At 38.6% G+C, this 19971-nt stretch overlaps 2 protein-coding genes across 5 annotated transcripts; one reads left to right on the top strand and one right to left on the bottom strand.

The window, feature by feature from the left end:
- Positions 1-743: 743 nt before the first annotated feature.
- On the bottom strand, positions 744-5637 carry LOC115686675 (E3 ubiquitin-protein ligase AIRP2-like). 4 transcript variants are annotated; one of them, XM_056316191.1, is made up of 6 exons: positions 5495-5637; positions 4942-5313; positions 3734-3884; positions 3562-3628; positions 3234-3468; positions 744-1224 (listed from the first exon to the last, which is right to left on the bottom strand). In XM_056316191.1, the coding sequence occupies exons 2-6, from the start codon at positions 5019-5021 to the stop codon at positions 1014-1016; spliced, it is 744 nt and encodes a 247-aa protein (XP_056172166.1). In that variant the 5' UTR covers positions 5022-5313; positions 5495-5637; the 3' UTR covers positions 744-1013. The 4 variants fall into 4 exon arrangements, with proteins under 4 accessions (XP_056172166.1, XP_056172167.1, XP_030467903.2 ...); XM_056316192.1 differs by having other exon boundaries at positions 4942-5255; positions 5495-5511; XM_030612043.2 differs by lacking the exon at positions 5495-5637 and having other exon boundaries at positions 4942-5474.
- Positions 5638-15178: 9541 nt separating this feature from the next.
- LOC115686674 (proteasome subunit beta type-5-B) lies at positions 15179-19364 on the top strand. Its single transcript, XM_030612042.2, has 8 exons — positions 15179-15261; positions 16146-16269; positions 16364-16493; positions 16757-16863; positions 17592-17726; positions 17804-17907; positions 18754-18854; positions 19052-19364. Exons 2-8 carry the CDS (start codon positions 16156-16158, stop codon positions 19180-19182), a joined length of 822 nt encoding a protein of 273 aa, XP_030467902.1. The 5' UTR covers positions 15179-15261; positions 16146-16155; the 3' UTR covers positions 19183-19364.
- Positions 19365-19971: the final 607 nt, after the last annotated feature.

Raw genomic sequence — 19971 nt, 5'->3', positions numbered from 1 at the left:
TAGGACGTGGACCTGTAGAGTGCCTGCGGCATCTGAAGATGCACGTGGCTCAGTCGTCTCATGGACATGAAAAATCAAGTGACCTATGGAGCTGCTGGTGCTCACGATTGTCCAAACCAAGCGATCGGTGCCTTGGAGCTGCTGGTGCTCACGATCGGCCAATCCACCTTTGCAGCGGTAGCCTACTTCCACCCCAAAACTAAACGAGCGATGATGGAGGTGCCCAACAATCTGTTTTCATCCGGCTAATGGCCAACCAAAAGCACCCAAAATTATCTCTATGCATGCGCTTGTGTTGTTGGATTCACGGTAAGGGAGAGAATTCCAGGGTTGTTTCAATGCCTTGTCAGTGATCCATGTGCTTTAAAGTTTTAGCGAAATTTTTGCAATATGGAGAACTTTGTCAAATTACCCCAAAACTCTACTCATTTTAATTAGATTGTTGAATTTTAATCATCTAATACACTGAATGTCAACCTTTAATGAAGTGAGGCCCAAACGGCCAAGTGATTGCCATGTCAATAGCTTGCCGGATTTTGATCGAACTGCATCTATTGTAAATTGCATGTACTGAGCAATTGAAATCGCAATTTCGTAAAACTGATTGGGAGGAAATCAGCATATTCATGTCGTAGCGCCAACTATTTATGGTCCATGAATGGATGTCACTTTATGAAATAGCCAAACGGCAAGATTGCTGAACTAGTAAAAGCTCTCTCTCTCTTTTGAAGGCCAAAAGAAAGTACTTAACCCACTAAGAATCTTTACAAATTATATATACAGATGTGAGAATTGGTAAGTGCAGATTTTATGTTGAACTTATGATGAACCACCTACTCTGATCTGAACTTCACCCTTCAGCCCACAATAAATCAGGCTGGGTCTTCTGACATGAAGAGGCAGGACTAACCAACAACATACGAATTGTCCCTCATATCAGGATTAAAATGTAAGGACCCATCAAGGAGGAGAACAAGCTCGGACAATGGGTTTCAGTTTCGACCGTTTTTTAATCACCTTAGGTGAGAATCATATGTTTCGAAGAGATTGTCGGGAACGACCAGAGGCAACTTATCTATGTACATGAAAAGCCTCCGAAGATTCTCCCTCGTCACGGTCGCCACGTCAACTACGTCCCTGCTGTCCATGAATATCCAAAGATCGCCCGAGTTTACTCTCTTGAGGTTGTTCCGACAGAAGGGACACGACTGCGATCTCATCCGCCTGTAATGTCACAAAGAGACCACATGAGAGGATTTTCATTCAAACCCCACAGTTAATGGAAAAAACCGGAACAGCAACGCTAGAGTAAAAGATCATAGTTGTTCTAGCATCTGATCTTCGCACGTGACTTGGCCAAACTAATCATATAACCAGATAATCCAACATGATGATGGACTACGGCTAAAAATTAAACAAGATTAGAGAACCCGGAAAAATAATGCATGGCAACCTAGATTAATTGCTCTTGTTGCCTGTTGGCAGATAGCAAATAACTGATTGAGGTTCCATTTCAACCGTCCAACTACAATATAAATGTGAAAACTAGCAATTATAATCATAAAAAAAACATCCCTGACCCCATGAGAATGAAACAAATTAAACTCATTTTATAGTAGTATGAACCTGTAGAGGAGATTTTCAAAATGCTTTAACAAGAACTGGTAACCTTATTAAGGTTATTCACCTTTGATAGGAAACTACCGAATTTGAACTCCTACCAACTATCAGTTATCGCGAGCAATATCTTTGAAAACTTTAATCTGAATTTTTTGCTGAAAGAAGAATTTATGTGTATGCAATGAGGAGAATCAGAAAGTGAACTCCCTAATTCATGAATAATGCCATTATAGAGGTAGTTATGGAGGGTGATGGTGGAATTGCATTTATTGAAAAGCAAAACCCATTTCGGACAAAAGCTTGTTCAAATCAAATTTAATTCCCTCACCATTGATCAGTCTCGTCATTCTTAATCGTGCAACTGGACGTCCAAGCATTAATTGTCCACACAAGACAAATTGATAAAAATAAATCCACACGAACAAGTGCAAGAGACAACAAAACCATGGTTTTCTCTTTTCACTTTTTCCAGTAAGCAGAAACCCAAGGTTATAATATGTCTCCACCTCCTCCCACATAAAAATTTGAAGACCAAAGATCATCAACTAGGCTACATTGAAATGCTCACAATGCTCTCATAGGATGCAACCGTTTTTGCACATGATTTATTGATCCATGCTAGTATGTATCCATGAGTGCGCACAAATAACAACTCCCTAAAGTCCCTGTTCATGGTATATGCAAGAATCTGACTTGTTCTCACCTCACAGGATCTGTAACTACGTTGGAAAGACAAGAAATAGTTGAACGGCTCCCCCACTAAGCCCTCAACACCTGCTAAGTTTCTGGGAAGCTTAATAATTGCTATCTAAAGAAGGCTAACAATGTCCCACTCTAAGACTACCTGCCATTTTCGAAGAACTATTGATCTTTAAAAGCAACTGCTCTCTGAATAAAGAAAGTCACCAGATTACCAATTCTCTAAAGCAACCCATCCACTTCCTCAATTAGCTTTCCCACATTTTCTACCATGCAAAGCTACAAATCCAAGTGGACATGCATCAAACTTCTAAAATTTCTAATCACACATACGCAATGAAAAGGACACAAGACAGATGTAGAATGTCTTACAATTGGACACGGAAGAGATTTAGTACCCGAAAACACTGCTAATAACAATTTATAATTTATTTAGTCTGACCATATACACCAGCAATCAACTGGTCTTTCGCTGGAAAGTTGTAATATCTCTACTCAGGTAAATACTTCCTCCGATGTGCAGTCACAATTCTTGAACGGTTGATTTATTCTGGCCTTTGACATACCAATTACCGACTGTCAAGAATATGCAAAGCAGATGAACCGTGCAAGAGTAATTTTCTACAGAGACATGTAGTGCTGAGCATGATTTGATTTGGGAAATTGCAAACTAGACAGAATTGAACAGGGGTCTAGAACCGAACCAGACTTGCAAAAATGCCTCCTCGAATTGAACCAAACTGATAACTTCAGATTTGAGTTTAATGGCTTGAACATTGTTTCTCAGCCTCGCAAGCACACAAGCGACACATACATACACCAGCAGAGGCACACACACCCAAGACCCCATGCAGGCAGGCCCATGTGCATCAACACACATGTAAGAGAGAGAGAGAGAGAGAGAGAGAGAGTACCACTCCCGATAACATTTGAGGCACATGGCGTGACTGCAGTTGGGCAGCACAATCTTACTATTCATTTCCATGCATATTCCACATTCGTCTTCCTTTTCAAATTCTATATCTGCATACTGCCTATGTTCCTCCTCTTCTCTCCTTCTGTACCTCTCCATGCACACAGTCTTCTGCCTTCTATCTTCAGTATCAGTCACACCTTTTTGAAGTTGCAGTAATGATGGATATATTACCGCTGACAACAGCAGGAACAAGAGCATTGTCAAAATAACTAATCCAAATGGATCGACAACTAGACTTTGAATGAAAGGAGTCAGAATTTGATTACCATAGAACTCTCTCATGCTAGCTTTTCTTTCATGGGTTGACATGGTCGTTGTGCCATCGACATAGACCTAGAGAACATGAGGACTTCCAGTTTTCAGCAATTCTCCTATCACAAATATGACTTGATAAAGCTAAATCATAGTAGAACCGAGAACTTTCCTTCCCATTTTTACCTTGTAAATCAGAATTCTTAGCAACCCAAGGGCACCAGCAAAGTGACAATCTGCCCACTGCACTAGGAAAAGAAAGAAATGTGCAGCTGGACTGTACGACAATCTCATCTGAAGAGAAGCGCCGTCATAATCCCTTGGAAAATCAGATGCTCTGTACCACATGCGAAACAAACATTCAACCAAATGTATATAAAACTGATCTAACACTAAGAACCAAAGAAACTTCTTGAGTTCGTACAACAAATCAAAAACTCTACAGAAGAAACTGGAGTACGAAGAAACTCGTGCATTGACTTATGTGCCTTCTGTTTATCAATTCTCCTTGATTGAGAAAGAGACAAAAAGCAAAACGTACAAAAGAACTCATAACAGACTCGCAAACTACTTTTGCGAGTTCTTGAAGGGCACCAAGGTGGAACAAGGCCTTCCTATCCATTGTCGATGCACCCTTACCCTTGCATTGCAGCAACTCTAGTTAAAGAAGTTGAGAACATTGACATGAAATCTGAAATCGAAAACTTTCAAAAACCCTAAGGCCCCGGAATTTCACATGCTGCCCAAAAGAACTTACCAAGCATTGATCCATCTGAGACTGCATGATGCAAAGTACCGAGAATAATACTATTTAGCAAGAGTAAGTAAAATTCGTACCCCCTCTGAACTATTCAACACAAAGCAAATCTTCATTCTGCTCAAATCATATAATAGCACAAATCAAGCACCATGCAAATGCAAGACATAAAGGGTGGGAAAAAAATCATCTTTGGCCTTGTTATCAAATATACAAACCGAGCATTCACGTGTCCGCCTATGCAGATGAACAATAAACTAAATGCAGGAATCTCAGAGAACAGAACTGTTGTTCAACAAACGCGACTTGAGAAAAACAAAACAAAACAGCAAAGACAGTTCACTCAACTAAACAAGACAAACAAAGACACTGAAGAAGCAGAAGGAAATTCAGAGCTAGAGCTTAATTTGACAAGTAAATAGAAGCTGACACGAATAACCCAGAAAAGGCGAGGTAAACATTTTCAGTCAATCAAGCAAATTCAACCACCTGAGATTAATTTCCTAAAAAAACGAGGTAATCCAAGAAATGCTCACTGACCATCAAACACAACAACGCAAAAAAGATATTTCGTGATAAAAACTGCAGAAATTTCAAATTCATTAGAAATACAAGAGAATTTTTAGCAAGAACTTACAGGGTATTCGCATGCTGAATATCTGCCTCAAGCCCCTTCAAAGAGTCCTTGAACGACTTCCTCATCGAGCCCGTGTACATCTCCAAAAACCCTCTCTCGCTCTCTCGCGCTCTCTCTCTCTCTCAAAGGAATTCAAAACAACAAAGACCCTTTTAATAAACGAGGAATCTCGAAACGACCATCACCAAAATCAGGTGAATTCTGGAACGTCAGAAACGCCCCCCTCTGCTTTCTCTGTACTTGTCTGGGTTCGAGAGAAAAAGTGGCCTCCGTTGAATGGAAATGTCAGGTCTTCGTGTTACTTCTATCTGGCTCTGGGGAATGTGCAAGTGCAGAGTGTGAGAGAGACACGTAGCCAAGAGTAACAAGCCGCTGTCGTGGTGTGCGCCACAGCATTACCAGACAAAACCGAAGGGAAAAAAACGAAAAACAAATCAAAACTCTTGAAATGTCAAACCGAGGAGACCATAAATATATGAATGTGGCAATAGAAAAATGGAGGAAAAGCTAAAGGAGAAGGCAGGGGAGGTTGGAGGGGACGGGAGGGAGGAACCCGTGAAGCTCTTATCCACTTTCCTCCATTGTTTTCGTCCACCTGCCGTCTTTCCTATTTTATCTTTTCTCTTCATGATTCCTATGTTGATCTAGGTTGGCTTTCCCTTGACGCACCAACTCAATGATCGTTACCATTTAACTCTCTTTTCTTTTATAGTGGAACGTCAAAATCTGCAAGTACTGCCACGTTTGGAGGGGGTGCTAGGTACAGAGATGTTTATATGGAATTGACGTTTGTCGTTTTCTTTTGTGGTCCATGATGTCAGATCAAAGCTAGATCGGTATCGCTCCCATGAATCTCCGTATCACCATCACCCGGTGTAAATACTTATTATCCGTATAGTAATTAAGGAAAAGATATCGGAACGCGATTAAATTGCTTCTAGTCATCTCTGAAAGCATATGAAGGAGTAAATGTGTTTTAAATTTTAAACTAAAATCACGGCACTCGTATAGGCTCTTTACAGGTTCAGCATCTATTTGGCGTACCCATGATTGTGTTGTAGCTATATTACGATGTAATTTGTGTTCAGAAGTGTTTTAATACGTATATTTATCAATACTCATTTTACAATCGCAACACCTCAAAATTGAACAAAGCGATTTTCTCGAAATTAGTGCACGTCGTCTTAGTTACTAAGGTGTATATAAAAAGCTGCGGCGCCCATTTTCAGATCGATAGTTGTTGGGCAAAAATTATATCATATATGCTCTTATTTGTTTTCTTTCGGATACAGTTGTTCCCATCAAGAAGCTTCTACAAAGTAATGTGAAAGACTAGATTAGCAAACTGAGGAGTAGCTAATGGAAGAGAAAAGTTAGTCAAATGGTCTGTCTTTAAGATTCCTTAATTATAGGCTTTTCCTCAAAAAGAAAAATTAATTCAAGAAAAGGCCTTTGGACAAGGTGCTTATGGAAATGAAAAGAAAAATATAAAGAATAAAATAGCTCTTCTCATCGTAATGAAATAAAAGGATATAAAAACTCAAATAGGAAAAGAGACCAAAAAGCCTAGAAAGTTTGTAGAGCATTTCCGCTTATAGGATCCGACAATTTGAATTGCAGGAAACTCTTCCACACACCGCCGACATACAAATTCATCCATAAGCGGGCCTACTCAACAACGCTTTTTAAGTTCGTTTTGCTATCGACAACATGTCCATCGAATTGCTTACCTTGTCCTTTGAAACCAATCCAACAAGTACAATTTCAATTTCCAAAATGAACATCTTCCTACGGAACCAATAATATTGTACTGATCAAATCCAATAAATCATTCGTATCCCCTTCTACATCCACATCAAATTCAAACTTCTAATGGCTTGAGACAAAACCTTGGTGGTCAACGGCAGGGGTATAGGATGTACGAGAAGAGGAAGAAACAGAATTCGAGGTGATACCGCAGATAAACTTTCTCCTAATTTATTTGATTTGGTTTGGCTAAAAGATTACATGGGCAGATCACAAATTACATCGCGATTCGATTGGTCTGCCACTTCCCTCGGTCGAAAATCAACATTGAGAAGCCACAAAGAAAAAATATTCAAAGACAGTCCACTATGAAAAGTTGCTACTTGATGGAGTAACGAAAAAACCAATTAAGAAGAAACATGGGAGGAAGATTGTGGCTAGAGAAGTTCATTGTACCTCTTGCTATTAGTAAAGAGATAATCAGTTTTTTTAAGCAAATTTTGTAAATCATTACAAGATAAACCAACATTAACAAGAAGAACTTGGAAAGTTTTGGTTAGGCAAATCCGCTTGTGGATGAATTCGTACACCGTGTGTGTATGAAAGATTTTCCCCTAGATTATTTCAACAAGGAAACGGAGTAAAGTTCCGAAAAGATACGTGCACTATGTTCACAACGACCGATATTACTTTAGAGAAATAATATATTGTAGCCATCAAAAGATGCTATGATTATATGACGTCATAAATGGATCAAAAACTTTAACGTTAACTGGGTACGTTATAGATTTTGTGTGGTTGACTTATGTACAATTTCTTTCGATCAAAATAAAATGGAAAAGACATTAGATGAATTCGCTATTTTTTAGACAAATGATTTAATTTCTTAAAACAATAAAATTATTCGACTTTCTTTATGTGTCCAATGCATTAGGTGCATCGAATGATTTGATATTGATATTGATATTGTAGCAGCATATTATAATCTATACCCATCAAAAAGATAGTATATTACTATGATGTCATGGCTCGTGATGGTCGGAGGCGAAGTCGGCAAGAGCAGCTCTTTCTTTTTTCTTTGGGCAAAGTTAATTTGTTGACTTGGTGGTTCTTTTTATTGGATATACTTAGGGGCATTAATTTCTTAGGGGCATTTATTTCTTAAAAAATAAATGATTTGAAAAATATCTTTTTAAAATGATCGTTTGTATCGCTTGAAATTATTAGTCAATGAAATTTTTTTCATTATGCACAACAATTTATGTCTAAATATTTTCGTTGACGATAAAAATATTTTTTGTTCATTCATTTTCGTAAGTCATGCAAGTAATCATTTTAGGAAAATATTTTACAAATCACTCATTTTCTATGAAACACGCGAAACCTTGACCGGATAAAAGAAGTGACCGTATACTTGTTGAATTAAATGCCAACTATAGTTCCTCCAAGCATAGATAATCAAAAGCTCAATCAAATGAAATTTTGATGATTTTTAGTACCGCAAACTTTTTTTCGTCACACCAATACTCAAAACTTGTATCGATGATTCAAAAGTGCATTATGTTAAACTTCTATCCATAATGACCGTTAAAAATCGAACATGATGTCATCCACCCATGCTACCATATCGATCTTTTAACAACCATTACGGATAGAATTCTGTTGGAAAGCACTTTTGAGTCACTAGATAAGTTTGGGGGTGTTTGTGACAGGAAAACAAAGTTCGGCATATCGGTGTCCCGCAGAAAAAAAACATGAAGATTTTTTGTGAGATCTTCCAAGCATCATATGTCAAATACTAAGGTCCTGGAGACTTTACTTCAGTGGAAGAAGCAGGCGACTGCCTTGTGTAAGTTACTAAAAAGACATCTAATTGACCAGCACAAGAAATGATATGTAGACCCAATAGAGAAATTTAGATAAACTTGAACATAAAATGAGGACAAATTTATATTCTTCAATTAAAATAAAATGAAGGGTGAATGAGAAGAAAGGGATCTCCAGTGGGTCTCACACAGAAATTAGTAGAGAATAATATTGGTTGGGGCTGATGGAGAAATGTTGACAGGTGTTATCCACCTCAATCGAACATTGTATTGTTTCTATCTGACTTATCTTTCAACCCAACTACTAATAATATAATATATGTACCAAAAAACAATAAAAGAACAAAAATATAGGATGATGTTTCTCTCATTGTGTTACAAGTAAGGAACCTAGATCACTTTTCAAGACCTAACACCTTTTTCACTTTAAGTAATTTTTAAAAAATAAGCACATTAATATATACTATATAAAGATGCAGATAGTTCAATAGTTGCGAATTTGAGTAAAGAAATAATATGTTGTAAATAATTTCCAAAGTAGTATCCTCGTAGTACTCTCTTTCTTGGTCGCGGGGCCTCAATACAGCTAATAATATATGTTCTATTTGAAACATAGATCTTACTTTTTTGGGGAATAGAAGCCACTAAAATAATATCTTACAAATTAATTAAAACCAGCACCTTGGGCCTACACCATTCATTATAGGGAAAATTTCAATTAAGCACCCCAAGTAGGGTCTTTTTCTCAAAAAAGGACCCCAAGTAGATATAATGTCAAATAAGGGCTTGAAGTGTTCAATAAGTCTCAAATAAAGACCCAAAGTGTCCAATTAATCTCAAATAAGGGTCTGGGTTCGTCGGCCGGTCAAATGCTCACCGGCCGGCAAACTGTCTTGTTCGGCCGGAACAAAGTAGTTCGTCTTTTTCTTTTTAATTTTTTTCCTTTTTCTATTTTTCCTTTTCCTTTTCCTTTTCTGTTTTTTTTCTTCTCTTTCCCTCACCCTGAGGAAAGAGAAGAAAAAAAAAACAGAAAAGGAAAAGGCAAAGGAAAGAAAAAAACAAAAAAAGGAAAAAAAAGAAAAAAAAATTAAAAAGAAAACGATGAAACTACCCTTGTTCTGATCGCTAGAACACTAACGTGCTCGTCGGCCAGTGAGCATTTGACCGGCCGGAGAATCCAAGCCCTTACTTGAAACTAATTGGGCACTTCGGGTTCTTATTTGATACTGATTGGACACTTCATGCCCTTATTTGACACTAAGTCCACTTGAGATCTTTTTTTGAGAAAAAGACCTTACTTGAGGTCCTTAATTGGAATTTTCTCTTCATTATATTATCCTAATAGTAATGACCCGCTGGACCGATCAGTACTTGGCAAATGATAGAATATTCAAGAACTGGATAAAGGAAGATATGTGACTCCACCTCCTCCTGGAACATGGAGATCTCTAGTAGTGCTAAAATTCATGAAGCTAATTTCACCCTTATACACTTGGATTTCTTGCTCAAATAGAAAGAATTTGACTCCTACTAATGTCGATTGTTATACAAAACAAACTTGCCGTCGATCGGATCTCGCTAGTAGCTATTCTTGGACTTGATTATCTCGATAACCATCAATATAAGCTGGATAATATGTAATTTTCTCATGAGACACGTATAATGAATTGCAAATAACAAATGGAGATTAAGCCTATAAAATATCTCCTGAGTATAGAGTAACAGTTCCTTAGGTTTCAGTAATGAAAATTGAGTTGGGCTTATTTTGATTCCAGTTAGGGTGCGAATGGTAACCATTCTGCTCCAGAAATCAAATTCTTGCCAGAAATTGATTTACGGAATTCTTGCCAGAAATTGATTTACGGAGGAGAAATCTGTTTAGTAAAACATGATTAGTGCAGCGAAATTGATTTGGAACAAAATCTGTTTTGATTTGATGATTTTTTTTCACCTAAAAAAATTTAAATTTTACTCAAAGTGGGTGGCCACATGTATTATAAGCCATTAGTGAAGTTTTGAAATTTTTGATTTTTTAAATTTTTTGGGCACCTAAAAAATTTAAATTTCACTCAAAGTGGGTGGCGCGGGTATTCTAAGCCATTTTGTGAAGTTTTGAATTTTTTATTTTTTATTTTTTGGGCACCTCAAAAAATTTAAATTTTACTCAAAGTGGGTGGCTACGGATATTCTAAGCCATTCTGAAGTTTTGAAATTTTTATTTTTTTTTTTTTTTGGCACCTCAAAAAATTTAAATTTCACTCAAAGTGGGTGGCGGGTATTTTAAGCCATTTTGTGAAGTTTTGAAAATTTTTATTTTTTTATTATTTTTCTTTTTTTTTTGCACCTCAAAAAATTTAAATTTCACTCAAAGTAGGTGGCCACAGGTATTTTAAGCCATTTTGTGAAGTTTTGAAATTTTTTATTTTTTTTGGGCACCTAAAAAAAATTAAATTTCACTCAAAGTGGGTGGCCACATGTGTTTTAAGCTATTTTGTGAAATTTTGAAATTTTTGATTTTTTTTATTTTTAAAAAAAAATTCACCAAATTTCATATTTTCCCGAAATCTGACTTTTTTGGAATGCATTCCATGCGCACCCTTAGAGTCAAACTTCCTCAAAATTGGATATTCATCCTCTAGAATGTACTCTGACCCTAAAATTGTGCTTCAGATTTTGTGAAGTTCTTATAGAATCAAAATATATAGAAGTAATTAGATATTTTATGAGCTCCACACTTCCCAAATTCAATAGTTTAACTCAACCTGTGCTAAACTTCCCTCAAAATGAGAGTTCTTCCTCTAGAATAAACTTTAGCTCTCAAATAGTGCTCCAAACCTTGTGTCAACAAAATTTCTGTAGATAAGTACTACCAGCTCCACGCAGCCGCCGCCGCGGCTTGACTCCACCTTTTCACAATCACCATGAGACACCACCTCGCGGTTTCACAACCATCACCAACTATTCCACCACCACGACTTCGGCTCCGCTAGTACTATAGCCTTCCATCTCCATTGCCACAGCTGCAATCCCCCTTACCACCGGTACTAAGAGTTGCTGACATAGCTTCTATAAGATGTACATGTCAAGAAACTCTCGTCTTCTTGACATTTCAAAATCTATGACTAATAATTAGGTTATTCAGTTCACTTTCAAGTTTACTCACAACTCAACAAAGGGTCTTCTTGCCACACCTCGTACCCGTCTGTTTTCATCTCGACAAAATCATTCCTTCGCCACCAGCATCAAAAGTCTCCCATCAGAATCTATCGTTGTGAACTGATGGTAAAGCAGATTTCATCCACTATATGGAGATTGGATATCTTGGAGAAATATGCACGTTAGGTTTTGGCTCAAGTGCAGCAGAAATGAGGCAGACATGTGATTCAGTGGACATGAATTTCTCTGTAATGTAATGTACAAAAGCCGCATTACAGAGGAAATAAACTAACATATATAGCATTTTTAATGTCTATCATGGTACTACAGTTCACAAAAAAGACGAGTTACACAGATCACTAAGCCAAGAGTATTCTGGTTAACAAGAGACGTGCAATTTGCTTGCTAACAATGGATAACCAGAATAGCCATGATGAATTGTGAGTGAAGCTTCAAGATTCAACTGACTCCTGCCAACACTAAGATAAATCAAGAGTCAGCCAAACGGTTTTCGTGACCGATATACTCTTCGGACACCAAATGGGTCGACCATAAAACAGAAACAGTGTCACTTTATTGTGATTATTTGGCTTTGCTTCAATTGCCCCGCATCTTATTTCCTCATTTATTAACCTACTTACACAGATATGCAGCACATTAAAGAGTGCCCCGCCTAAAGCACGGTTTTCAGATAATTACTGGGGAGAGAAAATTTCAGGCCCGACACATAAGGCATAGATAATGAAAAGCATAATGTTTCCTGTGACTTTCTGCTGTTAATGCTACATAGGGCGCTTATAGTCCAGCTCAAGTATGCATGAGGATAAGGCCTCCCTTACACGAGAATTGTCAGAGTCCATATCGAGCGCATCTTCATATAGTCTCTCTTTGCCTGCTCAAGCAACTTCACTTTCGCCGAACCGTTTCTCGGGCGTAAGCGAGATCTTTGTTGCAATACCACACCCCATCTGAACAAAGCTGCAAGTTCAAATAGGATATCAGCATTCATACAGTGCGTAACAGTGCCAAGAGTTTACCATCATCCACCTAGTTTTATATTCAAGCTCTACACAAAAGAAGAAATCTTCAATGTGCCATGTCTTCTTGGCCCGTGTGAATTCGACCGGGATTCTGGAAAATACCAGATTAGTGTGTCTCCAAGAGATAATCACCTTCTCGGGGAGATTTAACGATTTAAAGTTTGCAAGATTCAATTGTTCATTATGTGTTCGAGATATAAAAAAAAAAAATACACATTAGATTTCAAGTTAATGTCGTATCGTTCCTTATGTGTCCGAAATTATGCGCATTCTCAATTTCAAACGTACGATGGACTCTCGTATGTAAGTACGTAACTGCTCGTACCGGTTGGTAAGGAAAAAAAAAGTATTTTATGCACCGGTCACGTGATCAGCGTGGTACGACCGCGATCGGTCGCTTTGCTTTGCGTACCCTGTATTTCAATTCGCGAGTCGCTTAATTTCGGAACCACCTGCATTTTCATCGACTTGTTACCCCGATTTACAAATTATGCTAAAAAAAAGTCGCACGAAAAAAACTGGCTTCATCGACCGACCTAGGATCGCGTGAGGCCTCAATTGTTATTTTTGAAAAACTATGGCCTTGCCTTCCACCTAAATTTTCGATCCATCGCCGTCAAAAGTATTTACTCCGCCGTAAAAGTTCGAACCGTGAAATATCGAATGCTAAAAGAAAAATGTATTAAATTTTCAAGAGCTACGAAGAGATAACACAAAAAAGTTTTACATGCCAATGTTTATATATGTACACTGGGATCGGGTGATCAAAATAGTAAGTTAGATAAGGCTGAATGGGAATCTATCTTGCAAGAGATTTAATAGAAAAAATAAAAAAATGTGGCTAAGAAATTTGTTGAAAGAAATGGGGATTAAGGAATGCCCATTTTAAATCGTGAATATTTGTTAGATACACAACGTCCGTATAACTGATTTTGGGGATTTATCGAACGTAGCCGGAGCAATAATTTGCGCAAGAGGCGATTGGCTCGACGAGCAAACTCCAAGGCGGAAAGGGGTTTGTACAATCCTCCTCGCGATTGATCTTGAGAAGGCGGCACTAGACATGGCCACGGTTTGGAACCGGCCCGTTCCAAGGTTCCGGTTCGTGGCCATGTATGAACCGGCGGTTCCGGGCCGGTTTCCGTTCCGGCCCGATTCGGAACCGGCCGGTAAAAATTAAAAAAATAAATTATGAAATAAAAAAATAATGAATTATGAAATTATAAAATAATAAATTATTCAATATAAAATGTAATCAAAATGTACGTTGTAATCAAATTTGAGGAAAAAAAGAGTTTCTCCACTTATCTGCAGTTTTTTTTTTTGAACCCGGAACCGGAACCGGACCCGTAGGCCACGGGCCGGTTCCTGTTCCGAACCGCGGGCCCGGTCAACGGGCCGGTCCCGGATTTGACCCGGGCCGGCCCGTGGCCATGTCTAGGCGACACGGTCGACTTAGGTGGTCCTTCGTTGAGGGAGACTCGTCCGATTTCGGGGCATATGGTTCAGTTAAACCATGAATTGCGTCACGTCATCATCCTTACAGGTTTCGTGGAACATAGAAGAATTCTCTCTCATCATACATCGAGAAAAGTTCCGCTCATTTCGTGGAATATCAATAAATCGTCGGCTTTTGAATGGTTTTTACGGCTGAGAAAAATGAGGCGATGGACAAATATTTTTGCCATCAATGATAATTTATGCCCCAGAAAAGTTTTATGGAACATGAAAATATTTTTGAGTGACTTAATTTATCTTTGTCATATAAACCATTAAAATCAAAATTAATTTTAAATTATTAATTTTTCACGAAATAAATTATTTTTTTCTTACGCTCACCTTGTTGACAGGATATTTAGTAGGAGTGTCAAAATCGAACCGAAAATACGAACCGAAACCGGAACAAAACCCAAGTTTCAATTCGGATCATAGGAAAATTTCAGTTCGGTTTGGTTAAAGTTCAAATCTTTTGGCATTCCCAGAAGAGTTAATACCGCGAAAAACCCCAAACTGGTACGCCTATGATAATTTTATCCAAAACTAATTTTTTGACCAACAAAAACTCTAAACTAGTACACCTGTGACAAATTTACCCTCAGTTTATTTCCGTTAAATTTTACAGTCAAACTACTTTGTTAAATGATATGCGGTAATTGACGGATGTACCAATTTTATGATTTATCCTCCGTTTATTAAAGACGTACCAATTTATAATTTTTTGTAGTATTAATTTAATTTAATGGAAACTAACGAAAAGTAAATTTATCATAAATATATCAGTTCGGGATTTTTGGTGGTTAAAAAATTAATTTAAAGTAAATTTGTTATAGGTGTATTAATTTGAGATTTTTATGATTAAAAAATTAATTTAAAGTAAAATTATCGTAAGGGTAATAATTTGAGGTTTTCCAAGGTATTAACCCTTATCAGAAACCAGAGAAAGCCCTTGTGTAAGCATCTGAGGAGCTCCCCCGACCCATCGTCGATCCATCGATCGTTACCTCCCCTTCCCTCTCTTCTCTCCGTCCGTCCGAAGCAGCCGTCGACATCAGGTTCGTCTCTCGCGTCCCCTTGCTCCGTGACGGTTTCCGGTCTCCGGCGTGTCGGGTCCGTGGGTTGCGCCGTCGTTGATGTGGCGGCGTTTCCCTTGAGCTTTTCCGTGGCTATCGATTGCTCTTTCTTTTTTTTTTCTGGGCGGCTTCAGCTTTTTGGGTCGGTGGGATGTGCTTTGGGTTTTTCGTCTCTTTTGTTTCGTGCTCTATCTGGGTTATGAGTTTTTTTGGGGTCGATTTTCTGGGCAGTTAAGTTTTCAGCTTTTGGGGGCTTGCTTTCTCGTGAAGAAATCTCTCCTGTTGCCGTGATTCCCGGGAATTCCTGCGACCGTTCGCTGCTGCTGTGATTGTGCTTAATTTGTGGAAGGAAGATGTAGATTAGTGGGTTTGTGGGTCCGACGCCCAAGATTCTTGGAACTTTGGGGACTTAATTTTGCGACTGTTGTGCTTGGGCGAATTCAGTTTTTATATGAATAAAAAGCAACAAAAAAAAAAAAGAGAACAGAAGAAGAAACCGAAAACTGAGCCAAACCAAACCGAACCAAGGCGGTTTTTCGGTTCAGTTCATATTCGGTTCGGTTTTTCCAGGAAAATTGAAACCAAACCAAACCGTTACACCCTATCTTGGCCCAAGTGTTTCACGGTATGTCGAATGAGAAATTGGACTTTTTCTTGCGGAATAGTTTTTGTTGCTTCGGTGATATGGCAATCGAGCGCGCCGGAAATTAGCTCGAATCGGATGATTTTGTTGGTTTTTGATCTATTTGGAGTTTGTGGGAGCTCTCTGAGAAACCCTGTGTTTTTGGTGTCATTGTTGGGTTAGCTTAGTTTGCATGTGGATGTTCTTGTCTTTGGTTATTTAGTTGCCCATGTTTTTCTTACAGGTTTTTAGCCATGAAGCTTGATACCAGCGGCCTTGAGTCCACCATGCCGTTTTTCGGGGTGAACAAAGAGCTAGCTGAGGGGTTTTCGGCTGCCCCGTCTTTTGAAATTCCCGGTGTCTGTGATGTGAGTTTCGAGAAGCTGTTCTTTTTTGCTTGGATGTATGCGCCGAGTTGATCAGTCGGACGACGGGTTTTTACATTCGTGTTTGTATTTTCAGTTCGATGGCTTTCAAAAAGAAGCTGTCCAGATGGTGAAGCCAGCTAAGGGAACGACCACCCTTGCTTTTATTTTTAAAGAGGGTGTTATGGTTGCTGCTGATTCTCGAGCTAGCATGGGAGGCTATATCTGTAAGTTCGTTTTTTGTTGATTTAGTTATTTCTTCAGGATGTGTGTTGTGGCTAGTTCATGTGGAGAGAGAGATGCCCATATTACCTACAAATAGATTCACAAGCTCGCATTCCTTTATATTCTGAAGTACATGTTACCTGCCTTGGGGTCAGGTAATGCACTGTATATGGTCGTCTTGATCAATGTTCAGTAGTGCATGCCCCGATGAAGTTTGCTGTGGTTAACATTATTAAAATCAGCTTTCTATTTCTGTTATTTGCAGCATCTCAGTCAGTGAAGAAGATAATTGAAATAAATCCATACATGCTAGGAACAATGGCTGGAGGAGCTGCTGACTGCCAATTTTGGCACCGAAATCTAGGTATTAAGGTAATCACTTTTCTCCTCGACAGGAAATTCTTCTTTGTATTTTTTTAAATGATAGTGATACCTTCTTGTGAAAGGAACTTTGTGACACTTGAATTGCAGATAGTGAACTAGGAAATACTTTGACATTCCCCTATTGAGTTGCTGCTTCAGCATTTGGAAATCTGCTCGCTTGTTTTACATTAAGCACGTTGAGCATGATATTTTCTCCTTCTTGTCATCGTCATTGTTAAGATTCTCAGGTTGTATGGCAAGCTTATGAGTAAAAAAATTAGAACAATATGAATCTTTTTGACTGATAGACTTGACTAAAGAAAACCGTGAATAAAAGGGAAAAAGTAGTTTCCTTTCTTTCTTAGAAACTCTGGATTGGTAATCAGCACGCATACTGAGATACTTCTTTTTTTTGGAACATTGCATGTTTTGTTCTGAGAAATGGGGAATTATAAGTTGTAGGTTTGCTTGTAATATATGTTCTAGACACCACAACTTGTGTTAAAAAATACTGCTTTCTGTGGGTGGAATTAGTCGATGAATTGCATGCATAAGTTTGTGGTTTCTCTATGTCCTGTCTCAGTTAATATGAACAACTGTTGTGGAAGAGGGTTACTATAGTTTGTAAAGAAATATGTATATTATAATCCATCTCCCCGGTGACTAAGCTTCATGATGCTGAATTACATGCTTTTAACATTATGATGTGTTGTTGAAAATGTGCTTTATCTGAATAGTGCCGGCTCCATGAATTGGCAAACAAACGGAGGATCTCAGTGACAGGGGCTTCAAAGCTCCTTGCAAACATTCTCTATTCATATCGTGGAATGGGTCTATCGGTTGGGACGATGATCGCTGGCTGGGATGAGACGGTATCGGCATGTCAATCCACAAAAATATATAGGCTTTTTGTTTGTATCTTTCAATATCTTGTTTCTACTCATTGCAGGGCCCAAGTCTATATTATGTGGACAGTGAGGGAGGAAGATTGAAAGGGACTCGGTTCTCGGTTGGATCTGGGTCACCATATGCATATGGGGTTTTGGATAGCGGGTATGTTATTTCTTAGTAGTTTTATTCTGTAGGTTGTCAATTATGTTGGATCAATTTGCTTTCCAAAAAATGGATGCGCGGACTTCTGCTGGATGCATTGCTTACTTAGAAATCCTTCTTGTTATTGTATTCCTTATAATGCAGAAGAGGCAGCATATTCACCTAATTATCGGCAGTAGGAACAGATATTAATCCATTTAAATTATACAGAGAGAGCCAAATGCTAGTGGGCAGTGTGTGGGGGTTGAATACTGTGTTGAAGCTCTGTCTACCCACCCCAAATGAAAGAGCAAGAATAAGAACAAACTTTCTTCTCCGTCTTCTTTTTGCGCTAGTCATACAACTTGTTTTTCCGTTGCATCTGCATTTACTACGTACACTAAGAAACTAAATCGGTTTTTGTTCTATGGGGAGTGGAGAAGTCCTTTGACTATCGATGGTGGTCAAAGTTTGGATCATGAGTATAAAACATGCAATTGGTCATTTTTGAGGATATTGTTGGAATACGAATATGCGCAAATAGTTTACCTTCAAACTGAGATATATTCGGAGGTCTACACCAGCAGAGGTCATTCCTGACGATGCAAATATGCAATATGGATACTCTTGCCATGGGATGGTTCAACCTACATGCACTTAAGCTTTTTTTAGCATGTATCCCGATGATTGAGTAGCTTTCCCATAGTGGCATTAGCTTTTATTTGTAACTTCACCAACCCAGTCGAAGTCTGAAGTTTCTTCAAGTTTTTTTATTATTTATTTTAAAAAATTTCCTATAGTATTATCCTGGTTTCCCTGTTTCTACCATGATCAATCTGATGATTTTTCTGCCCTCGCATTTGCTAGCTATCATTATGACATGTCAGTTGAAGAAGCTGCAGAATTGGCTAGAAGAGCCATTTACCATGCAACTTTTCGTGATGGAGCCAGTGGTGGAGTTGCAAGCGGTACTCTCTCTCTCTCTCTCTCTCTCTCTCTCTCTCTCTCTCTCTCTCTCTCTCTCTCTCTCTCTCTCTCTCTCATGCCCAAATCGCACCCCCATCTGGGAATTTTCTTTAATATTTGTCCATGCTGTCATGTGGTGCTTACTTGGTGGTTCGATAGGAACGAATAACATAAGCCTTTTTTGTTTTCTCCCATTCAGTCTATCATGTGGGACCAACTGGATGGAAGAAGCTATCTGGTGATGATGTCGGGGAACTTCACTACAACTACCACCCTGTCGTGCCTAGCACGGTGGAACAGGAAATGGCTGAAGTAACGGCAGCACCATGAAAGGATCTCTCTTCAACTTAATGCTTCGAGTGGGTTCTTTTGTGTTCCCATCTGCCAGGGGAGACGGCTATCTGCACATGCTTATGTATCTTGATCTTTTTTAGCTGGGGATTGATGATCAGAACAGCCCTTGATGAAACTTGAAATGAACTGAAATTAGAAGAGAATCTACTGAATAGTCATTGCCTCGTTTATCCTAGTCAACTTTACATGGCAACTTATCATAATGGGGTACTGCTTTCGACCATTAAAAACGTCATTCCTTGCGGAATACTTGAAATAGGACTTGATGCCGTGCCTGTGGTGGCTCTTGGATGTTGAGATACCTGGAAACCTGAAATTGGACGCCACAAATTGGTCAGGAACATCTTTCAATCACTCTATCAAGTAAGCTCTCTCTATCTCTGGACAGCTCTCAGATCTAGGTCAACGAGGAGTGACTTTGAGTTGATTTGGGTACGTTTACTTTGGCCTTTGGGAAAAGCCTTTGAGGAATGCAAAGACCTTTAATCTAAATGGGTTTGGTTTGAAGGGTTTCGGACCTTGCGATGCCTACTTGGGTTAATGTCTACCTTGCGTCTTTTGCTTTACGACAAATGTTGCAAGTGATGTTAAAATGAGGACAACTTTATTTTCTTAGATTAACATAACATGAAGGGTGAATGCGAAGAAAGGGATCTCCAGTGGGTCTCACACAGAAATTAGTAGAGAATAATATTGGTTGGGGCTGGTGGAGAAATGTTGACAGGTGTTGCCCACCTCAATTAGAACATTGTATTGTTTCTATCT

This window comes from Syzygium oleosum, unplaced genomic scaffold (genome assembly GCF_021117445.2).
Source record: "Syzygium oleosum isolate NSW1041296 unplaced genomic scaffold, Sole_v2.1 Sole_v2.11, whole genome shotgun sequence".
In the NCBI taxonomy this organism is placed as follows: Eukaryota; Viridiplantae; Streptophyta; class Magnoliopsida; order Myrtales; family Myrtaceae; genus Syzygium; species Syzygium oleosum.
Note: the sequence above shows the minus strand (reverse complement) of the source record. Positions and strands in the feature narration are given on the sequence as shown.

Coding starts and splice junctions, on each gene's coding strand:
- LOC115686674 (XM_030612042.2), top strand. CDS start 16,156: ATGAAGCTTGATACCAGCGGCCTTGAGTCCACCATGCCGTTTTTCGGG. Junction 16,270..16,363: donor AAATTCCCGGTGTCTGTGAT/GTGAGTTTCGAG, acceptor TTGTATTTTCAG/TTCGATGGCTTTCAAAAAGA. Junction 16,864..17,591: donor ACCGAAATCTAGGTATTAAG/GTAATCACTTTT, acceptor TTATCTGAATAG/TGCCGGCTCCATGAATTGGC.
- LOC115686675 (XM_056316191.1), bottom strand. CDS start 5,021: ATGTACACGGGCTCGATGAGGAAGTCGTTCAAGGACTCTTTGAAGGGG. Junction 3,885..4,941: donor ATTCAGCATGCGAATACCCT/GTAAGTTCTTGC, acceptor CATGTGGTACAG/AGCATCTGATTTTCCAAGGG. Junction 3,629..3,733: donor TAAGAATTCTGATTTACAAG/GTAAAAATGGGA, acceptor CATGTTCTCTAG/GTCTATGTCGATGGCACAAC.